At 36.8% G+C, this 23,386-nt stretch overlaps 1 protein-coding gene across 2 annotated transcripts in view; it reads right to left on the bottom strand.

Annotated features, from left to right (window-relative positions):
* TBC1D19 (TBC1 domain family member 19) overlaps window positions 1–23,386 on the bottom strand; it is a 160,685-nt gene that overhangs the window by 95,735 nt on the left and 41,564 nt on the right. The window contains exon 4 of one of the 2 annotated variants that reach the window (XM_007448810.1): window positions 13,396–13,471. The exons of the other annotated variant lie outside the window; for it this stretch is intronic. Coding sequence (XP_007448872.1) covers window positions 13,396–13,471 — 76 coding nt within the window. The remainder of the gene's footprint in view (window positions 1–13,395; window positions 13,472–23,386) is intronic. 2 annotated transcript variants of the gene reach the window in all.

Genomic DNA, 23,386 nt, shown 5'->3' with positions numbered 1-23,386 from the left:
ACGCCTTGCAAGAACTTCAGTCAGATGGTCAGAAGTCATTTCATAGAAGTCTTGGATGGTCAGAGAAATCATTTGCTCAGACATCAGAAATAGTAATAGGATTTCCTGACAATGAGGAGAAATCCAAGATGAAGCAAGTGGCTGCTTTTAAGCTGGGTCATCCTCTAGGTCATCCTCAAGAACTCTAATCTTGAGTAAGTGGTATTCATTCATTCCTTTGTCTCACTGACTAACATGTACTGAATGCTTTCTATCTATAAAGCACAAAGCTCAGACCAGTGAGTAAATGTTATAAGGAGCATGTAACCATTTAACACAAGCAAGAAACTTTCCAACAAGTAAGAAGACTTAATCAAAATGGGTTAAGTCAGTGAAATTGTGAATTCCCTGTTTCCAGAAGTTCTCCACCAAAAGGAGATGAACTCTAGAGGTTGGACTGGATAAATGAGAAGGTCCACTTTAGCTCCAGTTTTACAGATACTTAATTTTTATCAGGTCCTATTTCTGGAGGTGAATAAATAAGCCTTAAGTCTCAAAAGTAAATGCTCAAAAAAAAAATCATAGTTATTTCTATGCTACTATTTAAGTAAAAATTTCAGTGTGTACCTAGCACCAAAAAAAGTAGAAGTAGCAAATAAGTTATTGAAAAACGATAGTGCATTAATACAAAATAAGAAGAAAGTCATAGTTTCTACCCCAAAGACTTATACAATAAAGATCTTTTAAAATGTTGTTTAAAAGGAAAATGAATGGCACTTTACATTTAAAATGTTTAAATTGGAAGACATTACCTTTTGCCTAAACCCATATCCTCTCTAAATGAAATTATTGTTGCATTCTAATCAGTTTCCCTAATAATTGGAATCTATGGTATTAACTCAAAGTATTTTAAGAGTTTTATAAATACAGTAGTTTCTAAGCCATGAGAGGCAAAAGATTCACAAAAGAACTGCAACTGTATTGAAATCTTTAAATGGGTATTAACTATCACCTTGCTACTTTTTCATAGTAATGAAAATAAATAAGAAGTCATTAAAAATACATAATAAATATATAACATGCAAACAACTATGAAATTATAAAGTTTAAAATTACTTTCTTCACCTTGAATAAAGTAAAACAAAATAATAATCATCCAGCTATCTAATGGAAAAAGGTTTTAGTAATTCTCCGATTATAAAAGTAACACATTTATTCAAGATAGTTGGAAAAACAATAATAGGTAAAGAATAAAATAATAAATAAGCACTCATAGATTTCAATCAGCCAAAATAACCACTGTTACCATTTTATTCTCTTCATTTTTCTCTATGCATGTGTACAATTGAGATGTATATGTGTGTATGAATATATACACGCATATATATACACTTAATTAAAGTAGAATTATTTTGTTTTTATAGTTTGCTTTTCCATTTAAGATTATATCATATGCAACTTCCCACGTCATTATATTTCTTCAAAAATGTCATTTCTGATGCCTGTATAACACTGTCTTTTGGAGTTTCCATGTTATATTTAAGCAGGCCCTATTGCTGTTCGTTTAGATGCCTTAAAATTTTTTACTGTTATCATGAACATGAATTTCTGTGTTTCTCTGATTCTTTCCTTTAGGGTATGAGAAATGAAATTACTAGGGATAAGGGTATGAATATTTTCTAAAAGGGAATACTTTGCAGTTTTTGATTATTCAATTCATTCATTATTTTAAAAAAATATCTATTGAGCATCTACCATGGGCTAGGCACTATGCCAGATGTTGCAGATACAATTGTGAAAAGAGAGACACTGGCCCTACTCTACAGAATCTAGTGATGATACAGACAACTCAAGTATTGTGGTGGGAAGTATAGGGTGCCTCCCATGTGGAAGATTGTAGAAACAGGATAAATATCTGAGTATCTGAGAACTAGGGGTCAGAAGTCCTTCCTAAAGAAACTATCATCTAACACAGGACCTGAAGAATATGCAGAAGTTAGCCAAAAATATGTGGGATTTGAGGGTAGGCAGTTTTGGGTAGAAGCAACAGCATGAGCACAGGTTCTCCTGCTGGGGAACAACTGAGGAGATCAAGTATGACTAGAGAGAGAGAACGTATGTGTGTGGAAGTGGGCATGGGAGTGGCAGTAGGGGGAGGGACAGTGTGAGGAGGCAAAAGATGAGACCTGAACAGTAAAAAGGGGCAAGATCACTTATAGCCTTTTAAGCAAAAGTAAGGAATTGGAGCTCTATCCTCAAAGTCTTAGAGTTTTTAAGAAATGGAGTGACAATACATAAGGCAGAAGGGCCAATTAGGAAGGGGATGTGAATTGAAGTAATATAAAACTAGCAAAATTCTCATTTTCGCTAAGGTTATTGGATTGACAGTGAATAGGATAAATTCAACCATGCTGCACATCTTGAGTTTGAGCATTTCTGGACTGGATACAGAAATAGGCTAAATATCATCAGGTAGTGTAGATTCTGGAGTGGCTGTCCAGATTCAAATTCCAGGTCTTCCACTTGGTAGTTTGGTAAAGTTGGCCCCATCTAAGACTGTAAGAGTAACTCATTTCATAGAGTCAGCATAAATATTAAACGAGTGAATACTTGTAAAGCACTAGAATGGTACCTGGCACATAATTAGAGCTCTATGTGCTTACTACTATTATTTCACAAGAAAATTTATGCACTTATATTTATCACACTGCATGTAAGTTTCTTCAAATATTGCTTTCTGTGAAAGGTGTAGCAAAATAGTTCCCAAAGTATTTTACATGGAAATAGATTACATAAGTTTGAACAACACTAGATTAAATAAAAATTAAAGTTTCTTTATTGCAGAACCTCTCTGAGCTGTTAATGTGCCAAAAGAAATTGTAAGCAACAAAATTAAGGAGTATTAGATTTAAAAAAGTATAAAATAAATATCCATGAGTCCCTACTGATAAAAATAAATGATTGAATAAATAAATAAATGGGGGAGAGGAGACAACTCTTCCATGAAGAAGAATTCCAAATAATTTCTGTAGATACTCCCCGCTCAGGGAGGTGGAACATAACTTCTCCTCAAGTGTGGACCATGACTTCCTTCCAGACGGTACAGTATACATACAAAGGGGTGGGGGGGGAAGAGTAGCTTTACAGTGGAAAAACCTCACAAATAATACCTTAATCAGGCAATCAAGGTCAACATCAACAGTGACATATCATACTGATAGTATATACCATGATATAATCTAATGACTATAAATGGCATTTTATGTCTGTGATCTTCCTCCAAAAAACCCACAACCCTAGTCTAATAATGAGAAAAACATCAGACAAATTCCAAGAGAGGGATATTCTACAAAATACCTGACCAGTACTTCTCAAAACTGTCAAGGTCATCAAAAACAAGGAAAGTCTGAGAAACTGTCATAGCCAAGAAGAGCCTAAGGAGACATGACAACCAAATGTAATGTGGTATCCTGGATGAAATCCTAAAACAGAAAAAGGATATGAGGTTAAAACTAAGGAAATCTGAATAAAGTATGAACTTTAGTTATTAATACTGTATTAATATTAGTTCACTAAGTGTAACAAATGTACCATAGTAATGTGAGATGTTAACAGGGAAACTGGGTACGGGTTCCATGGGAACTCTCTGTACTGTCTTCTCAATTTTTCTGTAAATCTAAAACTCTTGTAAAAAATCAAGTCCACTAAAAATAATAAATTGTGATTCACCAAGAGAAAGTCAATGTATACTTCCATCCCCAAACTTATTTGTCCCTGGAACCCCCTTTTATGGAGCATCTCTCAAGGCTAGGATTCAGTATAAAACACTCTGGAAAATGCTGATGCAGTATAAGGAGCCTCTTCCCCTCATCAGCCCAGAAAACTTCCTAGCCATCTTCCCTATAGCACATAGCACTTTCTACCTTATGTTATAGGTACATATGTCCAAGTCTTATTTCAATTATTAAATCATGAAGTTACCTGAAGGCAGAATCTGTATCTAATTTATTTCTGAATCTTCACAGCACATAGCAGTGTCTTCTACTCGTAGGCATTCAGTAAATAGCTTTTAAGTAAATATTGTAATAATTGCTAGAAAGGATGGTAAATGCCTTTACTTATTGATTCATGATAAACTTACTAAGCTCCTGCTACATAAAGGTCAGTATACCAGAGGTAACAGTTACACAAGTCTTTTTAAAATTGTTACTGCTTTCCAGAGGCTTATAGGAAAAGACAGAAAGATGCGTACAGAAATTACTATAATAGAATGCAATTTGTGAATGAAGGCCATGAAATGACAGTGTGCTACAAGAATGCAAAAGAGGGAGAGATCCTTTCAACAGGGTAATAACAATGTCAGAGAAGAGACGCCATATGAGTTGACACAAAATAGATGGGATTTACATAATGTAAAGCAGGCAGAGGGCTTTCCATGACAGGAAAACAAAGTAAGTGTTAAAGATGCAAGAGGAAAGGCAAAATGATTCACTTGGAATGGCACAAACGGCAGTTATAAGACAGCAGAGACTGATAAAGTGGAAGGAGCAGCTGGGGACAGAGAGTAAAAACTCTTAAAAGGTGGGCTATGGAGTAGAAATGTCATTTGTTAGGCAATTGGCAATCACTGAAGGTCTGTTAGAAGGCAGTGAGACACATTATAAGGGTTCATCTGCTTGAGGTTAAAGTTAATAGAATTGAAGGTACATAAGGAGAAAGACAGATTGAAAGTTGGTAGTTATAAAAGTTAGTAGTGAGGGATCTTCAAGATGGCGGAGGAGTAAGATGTGGAGATCACCTTCCTCCCCACAAATATATCAAAAATACATCTACATGTGGAACAACTCCTACAGAACACTTACTGAACATTGGCAGAAGACCTCAGACTTCCCAAAAGGCCTGAATGAGCAAGAGCCCGCTAATCAGCCGCTGTTTTAACCCTGTCCTGTCTGGGCAGGAACAGATGCCTGAGGGCGACCCACACACAGACATGGGGCCAAAACCAAAGCTGAACCCCAGAAGTTGTGCGAACAAAGAAGAGAAAGGGAAATTTCTCCATGCAGCTTCAGGAGCAGCAGATTAAATCCCCACAGTCAACTTGAGGTACCCTGAATCTGTGGAATGCCTGAATAGACAACATCCCAAAATGGAGGCGGAGGACTTTGGGAGCAACTGCAGACTTGGGGTTTGCTGTCTGCGACTGACTTGTTTCTGATTTTTATGTTTATCTTAGTTTAGTTTTTAGCTCTTGTTATCTTTGGTAGATTTGTTTATTGGTTTGGTTACTCTCTTTTTTAAAATTATTATTTATTTTAATAATTTTACTTATTTATTTTTTTTTAATTTATTTTTCTTTCTTTTTTTTCTCCCTTTTCTTCTGAGCCGCGTGGCTGATAGGGTCTTGGTGCTCCAGGCCATATCAGGCCTGAGCCTCTGAGGTGGGAGAGACAAGTTCAGGACACTGGACCACCAGAGACCTCCTGGCCGCCCCATGTAATATCAATCAACAAGAGCTCTCCCAGAGATCTCAGTCTCAATGCTAAGACCCAGCTCCACCCAACGGCCAGCAAGTTCCAGTGCTGGATGCCCCATGCCAAACAACTAGCAAGACAGGAACACAACCCCACCCATTAGCAGAGAGGCTGCCTAAAATCATACTAAGTTCACAGACACCCCAAAACACACCACTGAATGTGGTCTGGCCCACCAGAAAGACAAGATAAACCCCCACTCACCAGAACACAGGCACCAGTCCCCTCCACCAGGAAGCCTACACAACCCACTGAACCAACCTCACCCACTGGGGGGCAGACACCAAAAACAATGGGAATTACAAACCGGCAGCCTGCGAAAAGGAGACCCCAAACACAGTATGTTAAACAAAATGAGAAGACAGAGAAATATGCAGCAGATGTAGGAGCAGGGAAAAAACCCACCAGACCAAACAAATGAAGAGGAAATAGGCAGTCTACCTGAAAAAGAATTCAGAGTAATGATAGTAAAGATGATCCAAAATCTTGGAAATCGAATGGAGAAAATACAAGAAACATTTAACACGGAACAAGAAGAACTAAAGAGCAAACAAACAATGACGAACACCACAATAAATGAAATTAAAAATTCTCTAGGAGGAATCAATAGCTGAATAACTGAGGGAGAAGAACAGATAAGTGACCTGGAAGATAAAATAGTGGAACTAACTATCACAGAGCAGAATAAAGAAAAAAAAAATGAAAAGAATTGAGGACAGTCTCAGAGACTTCTGGGATAATATTAAATGCACCAACATTCAAATTATAGGGGTCCCAGAAGAAGAGTAAAAGAAAGGGTCTAAGAAAATATTTGAAGAGATTATAGTTGAAAACTTCCCTACCATAGTAAAGGAATTAGTCAATAAAGTCCAGGAAGAGCATAGACTCCCATACAGGATAAATCCAAGGAGAAACATGCCAAGACACATAATAATCAAACTATCAAAAATTAAATACAAAGAAAAAATACTAAGAGCAGCAAGGGAAAAACAACAAATAACATACAAGGGAATCCCCATAAGGTTAACAGCTAACTTTTCAGCAGAAACTCTGCAAGCCAGAAGGGAGTGGCAGGACATATTTAAAGTGATGCAAGGGAAAAATCTACAACCAAGATTACTCTACCCAGCAAGGATCTCATTCAGATTCAACAGAGAAATTAAAACCTTTACAGACAAGCAAAAGAGAATTCATCACTACCAAACCAGAATTACAACAAATCCTAAAGGAACTTCTCTGGGCAGGAAACACAAGAGAAGGAAATGACCTACAAAAACAAACCCAAAACAATTGAGAAAATGGTAATAGGAACATATATATCGATAATACCTTAAATGTAAATGGATTAAATGCTCCAATCAAAAGACATAGGCTGGCTGAATGGATACAAAAACATGACCCGTATATATGCTGTCTACAAGAGACCCAATTCAGACCTAGGGACATATACAGACTGAAAGTGAGGGGATGGAAAAAGATATTCTACACAAAAGGAAATCAAAAGAAAGCTGGAGTAGCAATTCTCATATCAGACAAAATAGACTTTAAAATAAAGACCATGACAAGAGACCAAGAAGGACACTACATAATGATCAAGGGATCAATCCAAGAAGGCATAACAATTGTAAGTATTTATGCACCCAACACAGGAGCACCTCAGTACATAAGACAAATGCTAACAGCCATAAAAGGGGAATTGACAGTAACTAAATCATAGGAGGGGACTTTCACACCTCACTTTCACCAATGGACAGATCATCCAAAATGAAAATAAATAAGGAAACACAAGCTTTACATGACACATTAAACAAGATGGACTAAACTGATATTTATAGGACACTCCATCCAAAAACAACAGAATACACATTCTTCTCAAGTGCTCACAGAACATTCCCGAGGATATATCATATCTTGGGTCACAAATCAAGCCTTGGTAAATTTAAGAAAATTGAAATTGTTTCAAGTATCTTTTCCGACCACAACTCTATGAGACTAGATATCACTTACAGGAAAAAAGACAGTAAAAAATACAAACACATGGAGGCTAAACAATATGCTACTAAATAACCAAGAGATCACTGAAGAAATCAAAGACGAAATCAAAAAATACCTAGAAACAAATGACAGTGAAAACATGACGACCCAAAACCAGTGGGATGCAGCAAAAGCAGTTCTAAGAGGGAGGTTTATAGCAATACAATCCTATCTCAAGAAAGAAGAAACATCTCAAATCAACAACCTAAACATACACCTAAAGCAATTAGAGAAAGAAAAACAAGAAAACACCAAAGTTAGCAGAAGGAAAGAAATCATAAAGATCAGATCAGAAATAAATAAAAAAGAAATGAAGGAAACAATAGCAAAGATCAATAAAACTAAAAGCTGGTTCTCTGAGAAGATAAACAAAATGATAAACCATTAGCCAGACTCATCAAGAAAAAAAGGGAGAAGACTCAAATCAATAGAATCAGAAATGAAAAAGGAGAAGTAACAACTGACACTGCAGAAATACAAAAAATCATGAGGGATTACTACAAGCAACTCTATGCCAATAAAATGGACAACCACAAGGAAATGGACAAATTCTTGGAAAGGTACAATTTTCCAAGACTGTAACAGGAAGAATTAGAAAATATAAACAGACCAATCACAAGCACTGAAATTGAAACTGTGATTAAAAATCTTCCAAGAACAAAAGTTCAGGACTAGATGGTTTCACAGGTGAATTCTATTATACATTTAGAGAAGAGCTAACACCTATCCTTCTCAAAGTCTTCCAAAATATAGCAGAGGGAAGAACACTCCCAAACTCATTCTACGAGGCCACAATCACCCTGATACCAAAACCAGATAAAGATGTCACAAAAAAAGAAAAACTACAGGCCAATATCACTGATGAACATAGATGCAAAAATCCTCAACAAGGGCTTCCCTGGTGGCGCAGTGGTTGAGAGTCCGCCTGCCGATGCAGGGGACACGGGTTCGTGCCCCGGTCCGGGAAGATCCCACATGCCGCGGAGTGGCTAGGCACGTGAGTCATGGCCGCTGAGCCTGCGCGCCCGGAGCCTGGGCTCCGCAACGGGAGAAGCCACAGCAGTGAGAGGCCCACGTATCACAAAAACATCAAAACAAAACTAGGAAACAAAATCCAACAGCATATTAAAAGGATCATACACCATGATGAAGTGGGGTTTATCCCAGGAATGCAAGGATTCTTCAATATATGCAAATCAATCAATGTGATACATCATATTAACAAACCGAAGGAAAAAAAACATATGATAATCTCAATAGATGCAGAAAAACCTTTTGACAAATTCAACACCATTTATGATAAAAACTCTCCAGAAAGTAGGAATAGAGGGAACCTATCTCAAAATAATAAAGGCCATAAATGACAAACCCACAGCCAACATCATTCTCAATGGTGAAAAACTAAAACAATTTCCTCTAAGATCAGGAACAAGACAAAATTGCCCACTCTCACCACCTTTATTCAACATAGTTTTGGAAGTTTTAGCCACAGCAATCAGAGAAGAAAAAGAAATAAAAGGAATCCAAATCAGAAAAGAAGAAGTAAAGCTGTCACTGTTTGCAGATGACATGATACTATATAGAGAATCCTAAAGATGCTACCAGAAAACTACCAGAGCTACTTAATGAATGTGGTAAAGTAGCAGGATACAAAATTAATGCACAGAAATCTCTTGCATTCCTATACACTAATGATGAAAAATCTGAAAGAGAAGTTAAGGAAACACTCCCATTTACCACTGCAACAAAAAGAATAAAATACCTAGGAATAAACCTACCTAAGGAGACAAAAGACCTGTATGCAGAAAACTATAAGACACTGATGAAAGAAATTAAAAATGATACAAACAGATGGAGAGATATACCATGTTCTTGGATTGGAAGAATCAACATTGTGAAAATGACTATACTACCCAAAGCAATCTACAGATTCAATGAAATCCCTGTCAAACCACCAATGGCATTTTTCACAGAACTAGAACAAAAAATTTCACAATTTGTATGGAAACACAAAGACCCCGAATAGCCAAAGCAATCTAGAGAGTGAAAAACAGAGCTGGAGGAATCAGTCTCCCTGACATTGGACTATACTACAAAGCTACAGTAATCAAGAGAGCATGGTACTGGCACAAAAACAGAAATATAGATCAATGGAACAGGATAGAAAGCCCAGAGATAAACCCACGCACATATGGTCACCCTATCTTTGATACAGGAGGTGAGACTATACAATGGAGAAAAGACACTGTCTTCAATAAGTGGTGCTGGGAAAACTGGACAGGTACATGTAAAAGAATGAAATTAGAACACTTCCTAACACCATATACAAAAATAAATGCAAAATGGATTAAAGACCTAAATGTAAGGCCAGACACTATATAACTCTTAGAGGAAAACATAGGCATAACACTCTATGACATAAATCACAACAAGATCCTTTTTGACCCACCTCCTAGAGAAATGGAAATAAAAACAAAAATAAACAAATGGGACCTAATGAAACTTAAAAGCTCTTGCACAGCAAAGGAAACCATAAACAAGACAAAAACACAACTGTCAGAGTGGAAGAAAATATTTGCAAACAAAGCAACTGACAAAGGATTAATTTCCACAATATAGAAGCAGCTCATGCAGCTTAATATCAAAAAAAACAAACAACCCAGTCCAAAAATGAGGAGAAGACCTAAATGGACATTTCTCCAAGGAAGATATACAGATTGCCAACAAACACATGAAAGACTGCTCAACATCACTAATCATTAGAGAAATGCAAATCAAAAGCACAATGAGGTATCACCTCATAACGGTCAGAATGGCCATCATCAAAAAATCTACAAACAATAAATGCTGGAGAGGGTGTGGAGAAAAGGGACCCTCTTGCACTGTTGGTGGGAATGTAAATTGATACAGCCACTATGGAGAACAGTATGGAGGTTCCTTAAAAAACTAAAAACAGAACTCCCATTTAACCCAGCAATCCCACTACTGGGCATATACCCTGAGGAAACCACAATTCAAAAAGAGTCATGTACCACAGTGTTCACTGCAGCTCTATTTGCAATAGCCAGGACATGGAAGCAGTCTTTGTGTCCATCAACAGATGAATGGATTGAGAGGATGTGGCACATGTACACAATGGAATATTGCTCAGCAATATTGAGTTAAAAAGAAATGAAATTGAGTTATTTGTAGTGAGGTGGATGGACCTAGAGACTATCATACAGAGTGAAGTTAAGTCAGAAAGAGAAAAACAAATACCGTATGATAAAACATATATATGGAATCTAAAAAAAAAAAAAAAAAAAAGGTTCTGATGACCTAGGGGCAGGACAGGAATAAAGAGGTAGACATAGAGAGTGGACCTGAGGACACAGGGAGAGGGAAGGGTAAGCTGGGACAAAGAGAAAGAGTAGCACTGACACATATACACTACCAAATGTAAAATAGACAGCTAGTGGGAAGCAGCCACATAGCACAGGGAGATTAGCTCAGTGCTTTGTGACCACCCAGAGGGGTGGGATAGGGAGGGTGGGAGGAAGACGCAAGAGGGAGGAGATATGGGGATATATGTATATGTATAGCTGATTAACTTTGTTATAAAGCAGAAACTAACACACCATTGTGAAGCAACTATACTCCAATAAAGATATTAAAAAAAATTACTGCAACAAAAAAAATCTTCAGTCTTGCAGACTTAGAGACCCACATAAAAAGACTGTAAAAATGTCACTTCCCTTATTTTGATAAATAATAAGCAATTCTTGAATTTCAAACAGAGAAACAAAAAAGAATCAATTACAGTTGACCCTTGAACATCTTGGATGTTAGGGATGCCAACACTCCACACAGTGGAAAATTCGAGTATAACTTAACATTTGGCCCTCCATTCCTGTGGTTCTGAATCTCCAAATTCAACGAGCCCAGGTTAGTGTAGTACTGTAATATTTAGCATTGAAAAAAATCCAATTATAAGTGGATTCATGCAGCTCAAACCCACGTTGTTCAAGAGTCAACTGTATTTCATCAAACATTTACTGAGAGTGTTCTGTGGGCTAGGTACTATGCTTAGATGCTGAGGATTAAAAGCACAGTCCCTGCTCTTAAAGGGACTAATTTAGTGCAGGAATCTGCAAACTTTCTATAAAAAGGCAGAGAGTAAAAAATTTAAGCTTTCCAGGTCATAACATCTCTAAAGCAACTATTTAACTCTGACATAGTAGCACAAAAGCAGACATAGCCAATATGTAAATAAAGAAGCATGACTATTTTCCAATAAAACATATTTTATTAATTCCTATAAGTTTCATGGGTCACAAAATATTATTCTTCTTTTGATTTTTCAACCAGTTGAAAATGTTAAAAAAAATAATAAAATTCCTAGCTTGCTACCCATACAAAAACAGGTGGCAGGGCAGATCTGGCCCATGCGCTGTAGCGTGCCAACTCTGGATCTAGCAGGTAAGCCTGGAGAGGAAAGAGAGGAGTACCATACTCCTTGTGTGTATATACACAATATATATATTTACCATTCATATACAGTCTCAGCAACTAGCAGTAGGCTTTAAGAACAGACCTGTTATTTATCTCTGTATCTCTTCAGTCTTAATAGAAACCAACTTTTGTGCTTTGTTTTTTATACTTATGCTAAAACTGATACTTTCTCTAAAACTTTCAGAAATTTTCAAATTTTTCCAAAAAATACTTAGACCTAAGCATTTAGTTTTATTTTCTTGAGTTTATATCTTAACAACAAAAGACCAATTATTTCGTACGTGTATCACGTGATGATTATGATTTATGACACATCAATAATAAATACTGTCTGACTGCTAGTCCTAAAGTACCATCTAGAGATAGAAACATATTATATATTTCCTCAAATATCTCCATGTTTTTTGTTTATATTGCTTCCTTTCACCCTCTAATTTTGAGGGTTTTTAAAATGAATATAAAAGCAGAAAAAGAAAAACCTGCCTAACATCTACCACTGTGGAGCATGGTAACTCAAAGCAAGCAGAACACTTCTCAGGAGCAGCAGAACTATGATAACTGTTGAAGCTGGGTGACAGGTTCACTGGAGTTCTTTGGGGTGTATCTGAAAATTTTCATAATTCCTGAGACTATGATAGAGAAAGAAGGTTGACTTATGAGGTCCATTAAATGCCTCAGCAGTGTTAGTTAGAGAGTCCCCAGCACTGTGAGGAAGGCTCATGAATAGTGCCACCTCACAGGCAGGTAGACCACACAGGGCCAAGGCAAAGGCCAGCTTAAAGAATTAGGGGCATGTGACAAACTTGTTAAGTTTCTACTTTAACAGCTTTTTACAGTTTTTCTGTTAAAGTTATTTTATTTTACGCTTTTAAAGTGACTTTTAGTTGTTTTCAGTGCATTTTAGATACAAGGTTCATTTGGGTTCTGTAACAGAATACAATTAGTATGTATAACCTGCTGTGAAAACAAATGTTTCAAATATAGTATCAGTAACACTGGTGTCAAAAGCTAAAATTTTAAGGGAAGAGTGAGTCAGTTCATTCCCATTTCATTCCTTTAATATCACACATTAGGAACAAATTGTTTCATAATATTTACTTTTATGATATTTTAAATTTTAGGCCAGTATAGTACATGATTTTTTTTTCTTCTACTCAACATTTTCAAGATTATTATAGTTAAGTAAGTGCAATCCTTGGTTACTGAAAATAAAAAGTATGCAAATAGTATTCACCTCACTTTAATGGTCTTTACCCAGTCTTTCATATAATAAATGCAGTCCTAATATTAATAAGGATCTTTCACTCTGCATTATATAACTTGGTATGGAAAAATAAAATTAAAATGAACAGTAGCCAACCTGTGCTTTCCTCATGTATACCAAAGGTTCTTTAAGATGTTCAGGAGGTGCAGCAGGATGACTGGGTAAAGGAAACCTGGGGACAAAAAGAGGAAGCTGAGTATTATACATTACTCTTTTTTAAAAAAAAATGAACAAAGAATGCATGTTTTTATTTATTCACTCAACAACCACAGACCTGAGAGCCCACTGCCATGTACTGGTTATATACAGGTAAACAGGCCCCAGACCTCAAAAGGTTTACAAACCAAAAGCAAGCAAGAAAAACTACAAAAGCACCACAAAAGCATATATAGGGGGCAAAGAAGTCAGAGTTATGTATTTGATACAATTTTCCCTTATGCTAAGAATTGAAAAGTATATACATTACTCTTAATAATTAACCAGTTTGCCTGGTTAGAAATTACTTACCTCTGTAGTCCATGATAGAAATGAAATAGATATTTGTTAGCAGTTCTATGTGCTTACACAAGGTACAACAACCTAATAAAACTTTAATTCTTATCCTTCTAGCATAGTAGTTTTAAATTAACAATTTAATGACTTGTTAAAAGTTAAAGTGAATTCATAAATTTAGGTAAATTTAAAAATTATTTAGCTCTGTAAGTGCTCACATGAAAGTTTTCACAACTGTTAATTTTTTAGTATGTAAGTTCTATAACACTTAGAGAAATTTTTTTTAAGTCTGAAGTCTAAAAAAGTCCATTAACTTACTAATATATCAACTTTTCTCATTTCTCCCAATTTCCTTTTCCATAGGATTGAAATGATAGTAAAAATACTATCTTTTGTAATAGCCATGTTTTAGTATTAATATATTACATACTACATTAATTCACAAATTTAATAAAATTTTAATGTCTTGAAAATTATGTTTTCTATGTAACATTACATTTTATATTCAAAATTTTTATTAAGAAAACAGATTTATTTATTCAACAAATATTTGAGCCATTCTAAGTACTAAGTATATGGTAGGATTAAGACAGTTATCTCCTGTTCTTATGTACCTAATATTCTAGTGAAGAAAGAGTCAATATTTATAAAAACAAACAAATAAATAAATCAATAGAATAATATAAAATAGTAATAAGTGCCATGAGAAAATGAGAGCAGGATAGAGTCAAAAGTGATTTGGAAGGGCAGGGAAGGTGTCTGGAAAAGCTAATATTGGAACCAAGACATGAGTGAAAAGGAGCCAACCATTCAAAGATCTGGGGGAAGAACATTCTAAGTAAAAGGACAGCAAGCACAAGACTCTGAGGTGGGAAAATATGGAATGTTTAAAAATCAGAAAAAGCCAGGATGGTTGAAATGTAATGACTGAGGCACAGAGTGATATAAAATCATAGAGAAGACAATAGGAGAACACAACAATTTAACATTTACTTAGTTTTCAATCTCTTTCACAACATATAGCTCCCATTGAAATTAATCATATAACTACAGCAAAGCAACCACGTTCTAACAGTCAAGAATCATACACTGAATTCTCAAGAAATTCCTCATCCAAAGGGGGACATCCAAAGGGGCACACCAGACAGTTTCACTAACTGATTATTTCTGGCTAATTGTTTTTATCTACTAAAATCTGCATACCATGTACCTAAACAAATCACCTTTTCCCACTCACAAGTGAAAAAAAAATTGATAATCTCTAGATATCTCAGTATTTCTTCTTATATGCAAGATAGTTTAAAAGCTATATATTTTATACCACTCACTACATCATTTGTAAAGAGACGTGATTTATAATTAAATATAACTCTTAAAAATTCTTCCATTGTAATGGTAATTATTTCTAAATTTAATAAAACTTAGAAATTTAGGACTGAAACTTGAGAGCACTTACTGATGAACTTAAGGGTTATTTAATGCTCAAAGAAATTTATCCATAAAAAAAGGTAAGAAGTGACAACCCCAAACCATTCATATTAAACCAAAATAAAGTTAGATATTTATTCAATTATAAATATTTAATGAGAACCTACTAAGTTCAAGGTAATAGAGATACAGCAGGGAACAAAACATGTTAAAATCTCTGTCCTTGGGACTTCCCTGGAGGTACAGTGATTAAGACTCCATGCTCCCAATGGAGGGGGCAAAGGTTCGATCCCTCGTCGGGGAAGATCTCATATGCCACATCACACAGCCAAAACAATAAATAAAATGAAATAGAATACAAAAGAATAAAACAAAATAAAATAAAATCTCTGTCCTCACGTATTTTACATTTAGTAATACAAAGAGATGAGGGTCAGTAGATAGGAATAATGCAGAAACCTCCATATCACTCTTGACTCCTCCCTCTTCCTGTCTCCCTAAATCCCCATAAATGCCACTCATCTTCTCTACCCCACTGACAGTTTTAGGCAACCAACATTTCTCTCCTGCATTCATCTGACAGATTCATAAGCAGTCTCCCCTGCTTCCACACTATTTTCAACCTATTTGCCAATTTGCCTGGCGGTTAGTCAGGAGCAGTGTCTTCCTTATTCACCAGTGATTGTATTTCCAGTGTCTAGCATAATGCCTGGCACATACTAGATATCCAGTACATTGTTGAATAAATAAAATGCAAATGTGGTTATGTCACTACTTTGCTTAAAAATGCTAAAATGGCACCCAAATGCTTTTAGGATTCAGTCTACAAATCCTTGAGTAAGAAGCACATCCTTGCCTACAGATCTAGCATAATTCTTTCCTATGCCCCTTTCTACTCTACCACCCAACTTTTGTTGCCATACAACTTTTGTTCCTCCAATATACTGCATTCTTTTCCACGTGTAAACACCTTTGAACCTGTTTTTCCCTCGCGCCTAAAGCATTTTTCTTCTCTACCCCTTCCCCTAAATCCAGCTCAGCTTTTTGATCTCAGTCTGAGTATTATTTCCTGTGATAAGTCGTCATGACATCCCCAATGTGAGTTAAGTGCCTGCCCTATGTACTCCTTGTACTTATCCTATTATAGTGCTTACTATATTGTACTATAATTGCCTCTTTAAATTCTCTGTGCCCCACTGGGATGTAAGCTCCATAGAAAGCAAAGACTATCTGCCTAGCTTGTTCACTATCCCAGCACCTAGCTCTGTACATAACACATAACAAGCACATAGTAATATTTAAAACTAAGAGGGCAGGGTGGAGTCAAGATGGCAGTGTGGGAAGACACCAAGTTAACGCCTCCCCATAATTAGGTTCCCTGCCGGCCGCTGGTGGAGGACCCTAACGCCCAAGGAGATGGGAGGAACCCCCAAGTGAACTGGTAGGACATGGGGGAACTGAAGGGGGAGGAAAAGTGGAGGCCAGACAGGATCAGCACCCCTGAGGCTGGGGAGATCAGGAAAGGCACGTGGGAGGGGCCCTCAGGGAGGAGTGGAGGAAGAGCTGAGGGCATTTGCCCCACTGACTTGGGCACAGGGAGACTGCTGAGCTCCCAAGCTGGTCCCCTGCCCTCCAAGGGCCCCCACTCCCCATGGCCACATTGGTCCTGGGGGCATAGGAAGGAGGCCGAGGGGATAAAAGGAGAGGCAGGCAGGAGGGCCCCTCTGAAACCAGAGGAACAGGAGAGGAGAGGAGGGTGTCTGCCCCACCCACTCGAGCCTGGAAATCCTGCTGGGCTCCCAGGTGAGTTCCCCCGCCCTCTGAGACCAGGGGTGGGGAGCATACCTGGGCCCCTTCTGTTCCGTTGAGCCTATGCCCCACCTCCCACAGCCCATAGGGCCTTTTCCAGCCCTGTGGGTCCTAAGCATAGGCCCTGCCCACTGCCCCAAACTTGCCCTTGCTTAGGTCCCGCCCTCCAGAGCCAAGGCCTTCCCCACCTGCCCCTTTTTTTATCTCTTCCCTCCTCCTCTTTTTTACTATGGTGGTACTGTTCTACCTTCTGGTTGTTGATTCAGCTATATTTTTATTTTTATATACTTTCTAATATATCTGTTAGTTTCCTAGTCTAATATTTTTTTAACTTGGTTATTGTTCTCTCTCTCTTTTTTTTTTTTTGCCACACCATGTGGCTTGCAGGATCTTGGTTCATGAACCAGGGGTCGGGCCCAAGCTCCTATGGTGGGTGCTCTGAGTCCAAACCACTGGACTAACAGAAAACCTCAGAACCCAGGGAATATTCATCACAGTGAGGTCTCACTGAGGTCCTCATCTCAGCACCAAACCCAGCTCTACCCCAAATCATACAAACTCCAGTGTTGGAAGCCTCAGGCCAAACAACCAGTAAGACAGAAACACAATGCCACTCAAAAAAAAAAAAAAGAGAGACGGCCAAAAATTATGTGACAGATGAAGGAGCAAGGTAAAAACCTACAAGACCAAATAAATGAAGAGGAAATAGGCAATCTACCTGAAAAACAATTCAGAGAAAAAACAGTAAAGATGAATCACACACAAGGTTGTCCACTCTCAACACTATTATTCAACATAGTTTTGGAAGTTTTAGCCACAGCCATCAGAGAAGAAAAACAAATAAAAGGAAACCAAATTGGAAAAGAAGTAAAGCCGTCACTGTTTGTAAATGACATGATACTATACATAGGGAATACTAAAGATGCTACCAGAAAACTACTAGAGTTTATCAATGAATTTGGTAAAGTAGCAGGATACAAAATTAATGCACAGAAATCTCTTGCATTCCTATACACTAATGATGAAAAATCTGTAAGAGAAATTAAGGAAACACTCCCATTTACCACTGCAACAAAAAGAATAAAACCTAGGAATAAACCTATCTAAGGAGACAAAAGATCTGTATGCAGAAAACTATAAGACACTGAAGAAAGGAATTAAAGATGATACAAACAGAAGGAGAGATATACCATGTTCTTGGATTGGAAGAATCAACATTGTGAAAGTGACTACACTACGCAAAGCAATCTACAGATTCAATGCAACCCCTATCAAACCACCAATGGCATTTTTCACAGAACTAGAACAAAAACTTTCATAATTTGTATGGAAACACAAAAGACCCCGAATAGCAAAGGCAATCTTGAGAAAGAAAAATGGAGCTGGAGGAAACAGGCTCCCGGACATCAGACTATACTACAAAGCTATAGTAATCAAGACGGTATGGTACTGGCACAAAAACAGAAATATAGATCAACGGAACAGGATAGAAAGCCCAGAGATAAACCAATGCACATATGGTCACCTTATTTTTGATAAAGGAGGCAAGAATATACAATGGAGAAAAGACAGCCTCTTCAATAAGTGGTGGTGGGAAAACTGGACAGCTACTTGTAAAAGAATGAAATTAGAATACTCCCTAACACCATACACAAAAATAAACTCAAAATGGATTAAAGACCTAAATGTAAGGCCACACACTATCAAACTCTTAGAGAAAAAAATAGGCAGAACACTCTATGACATAAATCACAGCAAGATCCTATTTGACCCACCTCCTAGAGAAATGGAACTAAAAACAAAAACAAATGAGACCTAATGAAACTTAAAAGCTTTTGCACAGCAAAGGAAACCATAAACAAGATGAAAAGACAACCCTCAGAATGGGAGAAAATATTTGCAAATGAAGCAACTGACAAAGAATTAATCTCCAAATTTACAAGCAGCTCATGCAGCTCAATATCAAAAAAGCAAACAACCCAATCCAAATATGGGCAGAAGACCTAAATAGACATTTCTCCAAAGAAGATACACAGATTGCCAACAAACACATGAAAGAATGCTCAACATCACTAATCATTAAAGAAATGCAAATCAAAACTACAATGAGGTATCACCTCACACCAGTCAGAATGGCCATCATCAAAAAAATCTAGAAAGAATAATTGCTGGAAAGGGTGTGGAGAAAAGGGAAGCCTCTTGCACTGTTGGTTGGAATGTAAATTGATACAGCCACTATGGAGATCAGTATGGAGGTTCCTTAAAAATCTAAAAGTAGAACTACCATAAGACCCAGCAATCCCACTACTGGGCATATACCCTGAGAAAACTATAGTTCGGAAAGAGTCATGTACCACCATGTTCACTGAAGCTCTATTTGCAATATCCAGGACATGGAAGCGGCCTGGGTGTCCAATGACAGATGAATGGATGGAGAGGATGTGGCATATGTATACAATGGACCGTTACTCAGCCATAAAAAGAAACAAAATTGAGTTATTTGTAGTGAGGTGGATGGACCTAGAGACAGTCATACAGAGTTGAGTGGGTCGGAAAGAGAAAAAAAAAAACCATATGCTTACACATATATATGTAATATAAAAACAAAGCAAAACAAAAAAAAATGGTTCTGAAGAACCTAGGGGTAGGACAGGAATAAAGACGCAGACATAGAGAATAGACTTGAGGAGACACAGAGGGGGAAGGGTAAGCTGGGACGAAGTGAGAGAGTTGCATGGACTTACATATACTACCAAATGTAAAATAGATAGCTAGTGGGAAGCAGCTGCATAGCTCAGGGAGATCAGCTCAGTGCTCTGTGACCACCTAGAGGAGTGGCATAGGGAGGGTGGGAGGGAGATGCAAGAGGGAAGACATATGGGGATATATGTATATGTATAGCCGATTCACTTTGCTATAAAGCAGAAACTAACACACCATTGTAAAGCAATTATACTCCAATAAAGATGTTAAAAAATTTTTTTAATAAAATTTTAAAAAAATGAATCACAATCTCAGAAATAGAATGGAGGCACGGATTGACAAAATACAAAAAATGTTTAACAAAGATCTAGAAGAACTAAAGAACAAATAGAGATGAACAACACAATAACTAAAGTGAAAAATACACTAGAATGAATCAATAGCAGAATAACTGAGGCAGAAGAACGAATAAGTGAGCTGGAAGACAAAATGGTGAAAATAACTACTGAGGAGCAGAATAAAGAAAAAAGAATGGAAAGAATTGAACATAATCTCAGAGACCTCTGGGACAACACTAAACGCACCAACATTTGAATGTAGGGGTCCCAGAAGAAGAAGAGAAAAAGAAAGGGACTGAGAAAATATTTGAAGAGATTATAGTCAAAAACTTCCCTAACGTGGGAAACGAAATAGTCACCCAAGTCCAGGAAGCACAGAGAGTCCCATTCAGGATAAACCCTAGGAAAAACACACCAAGACACATATTAATGAAACTAACAAAAATTAAGTTCAAAGAAAAAATATTAAAAGCAGCAAGGGAAAAACAAAATATAACATACAAAGGAATTGCCATAAGGATCTCAGCTGATTTTTCAGCGGAAACTCTGCAAGACAGAAGGGAGTGACAGGATACACTTAAAGTGATGAAAGAGAAAAACCTACAACCAAGATTACTCTAGCCAGCAAAGATCGCATTCAGATTGGATGGGGAAGTCAAAAGCTTTTCAGACAAGCAAAAGCTAAGAGAATTCAGCACCATCAAACCAACTTTACAACAAATGCTAAAGAAACTTCTCTAGGCGGGAAACACAAGAGAAGTAAAGACCCACAAAAACAAATCCCCCCCAAAAAAACAAACAAACCCAAAACAATTAAGAAAATGGTAATAGGAACATACATATCGATAATAACCTTGAATGTAAATGGATTAAATGCTACAACCAAAAGACACAGACTGACTGAATGGATACGAAAACAAGACCTATATATATGCTGTCTACAAGAGACCCACTTCAGGTCTAGGGACACATACAGAGTGAAAGTGAAGGGATGGAAAAAGATATTCCATGAAAATGAAAATCAAAAGAAAGCTGGAGTAGCAATACTCATATCAGATAAAATAGACTTTAAAGTAAAGACTGTGACAAGAGATAAGGAGGGACACTACATAATGATCAAAGGATCAATCCAAGAAAAAGATATAACAATTACAAATGTTTATGCACCCAATAAACATTGAGGAGCACCTCAATACATAAGGCAAATGCTAACAACCATGAAAGGAGAAATCGACAGGAACACAACAATAGCAGGGGACTTTAACATCCCACTTACACCAATGGACAGATCACCCAAACAGAAAATAAATAAGGAAACACAAGCTTTAAATGACACAACAGACCACATAGATTTAATTGATATTTATAGACCATTCCACCCAAAAGTGGCAGAATACATTTTCTTCTCAAGTGCACATGGAACATTCTCCAGGATAGATCACATCTTGGGTCACAAATCAAGCCTCGGAAAATTTAAGGAAATTGAAATCATATCCAGCATCTTTTCTGACCACAATGCTATGAGATTGGAAATCAATTACAGGGAAAAAAAACTGTAAAAAGCACAAACACATGGAGGCTAAACAGTGCACTACTAAATAACCAAGAGATCACTGAAGAAATCAAAGAAGAAAATTTTAAATATATAGAAACAAATGAGAATAAAAATACGATGACCCAAAACCTATGGGACACAGCAAAAGCAGTTCTATGAGGGAAGTTTATAGCAATTCAATCTCACGTCAAGAAATAAGAAAAATCTGGAGTAAACAATCTAACCCTACACTTAAAACAACTAGAGGAAGAAGAACAAAGAAAACCCAAAGTCAGTAGAAGGAAAGAAATCATAAAGATCAGCAAAGAAATAAATGAAATAGAAATGAATAAAACAATAGGAAAGATCAATAACACTAAAAGCTTGTTCTTTGAGAAGATAAAAATTGATAAACCCTTAGCCAGACTCATCAAGAATAAAAGGGAGAGGACGCAAATCAATAAAATTAGAAAGGAAAAAGGAGAAATCACAACTGACACGGCAGAAACACAAAGGATTGTAAGAGGCTACTACAAACAACTATATGCCAAAAACATGCACAACCACGAGGAAATGGACAGATTCTTGGAAAGGTACAATTTTCCATAACTGAACCAGGAAGAATTAGAAAATATATACATACCTATCACAAGTAATGAAATTGAAACTGTAATTAAAAATCTTACAACAAACAAAAGTCCAGGACCAGAAGGCTTCACAGGCGAATTCTATCAAACATTTAGAGAAGAGCTAACACTGATCCTTCTCAAATTCTTCCAAAAAATTGCAGAGGAAGGAACACTCCCAAGCTCATTTTACGAGGCCACCATCACCCTGATATCAAAACCAGAGAAAGATATCACAAAACAAGAAAATTACAGGCCAATATCACTGATGAACATGGACGCAAAAATCCGCAACAAAATACTAGCAAACAGAATCCAACAACACTTTAAACAGATCATACACCATGATCAAGTGGGATTTATCCCAGGGATGCAAGGATTCTTCAGTATATGCAAATCAATCAATGTGATACACCACATTAACAAATTTAGGAATAAAAACTGTATGATCATCTCAATAGATGAAGAAAAAGCTTTTGACAAATTTCAACACCCATTTGATAAAAACTCTCCAGAAAATGAGCATAGGGGGAACCTACCTCAACATAGTAAAGGCCATATATGACAAACCCACAGCCAACATCGTTCTCAATGGTGAAAAACTGAAGCCATTTCTACTAAGATCAGGAACAAGACAAGGATGTCCACTCTTGCCACTCTTATTCAACATAGTTTTGGATTTCCTGGCCATGGTAACCAGAGAAGAAAAAGAAATAAAAGGAATACAAATTGGAAAAGAAGTAAAACTGTCACTCTTTGCAGGTGACATGATACAATACAGAGAAAATCCTAAGGATGCAGAACAAGAAATTAAGGAAACAATCCCATTTACCATCACAGCACAAAGAATAAAATACCTAGGGATAAACCTACCTAAGGAGGCAAAAGACCTGTACTCAGAAAACTATAAAACACTGATGAAAGAAATCAAAGATGACATAAACAGATGGAGAAATATATTATGCTCTTGGATTGGAAGAATCAATATTCTGAAAATGACTATACTACCCAAAGCAATCTACAGATTCAATGCAATCCCTATCAAACTACCAATGGCATTCTTCACAGAATTAGAACAAAAAATTTTACAATTCATATGGAAACACAAAAGACCCCGAAGAGCCAAAGCAATCTTGAGAAAGAAGAACAGAGTTGGA

The sequence above is a fragment of the Lipotes vexillifer genome, unplaced genomic scaffold (assembly GCF_000442215.2).
Source record: "Lipotes vexillifer unplaced genomic scaffold, Lipotes_vexillifer_v1.1 scaffold100, whole genome shotgun sequence".
Classification (NCBI taxonomy): Eukaryota; Metazoa; Chordata; class Mammalia; order Artiodactyla; family Lipotidae; genus Lipotes; species Lipotes vexillifer.
Note: the sequence above shows the minus strand (reverse complement) of the source record. Positions and strands in the feature narration are given on the sequence as shown.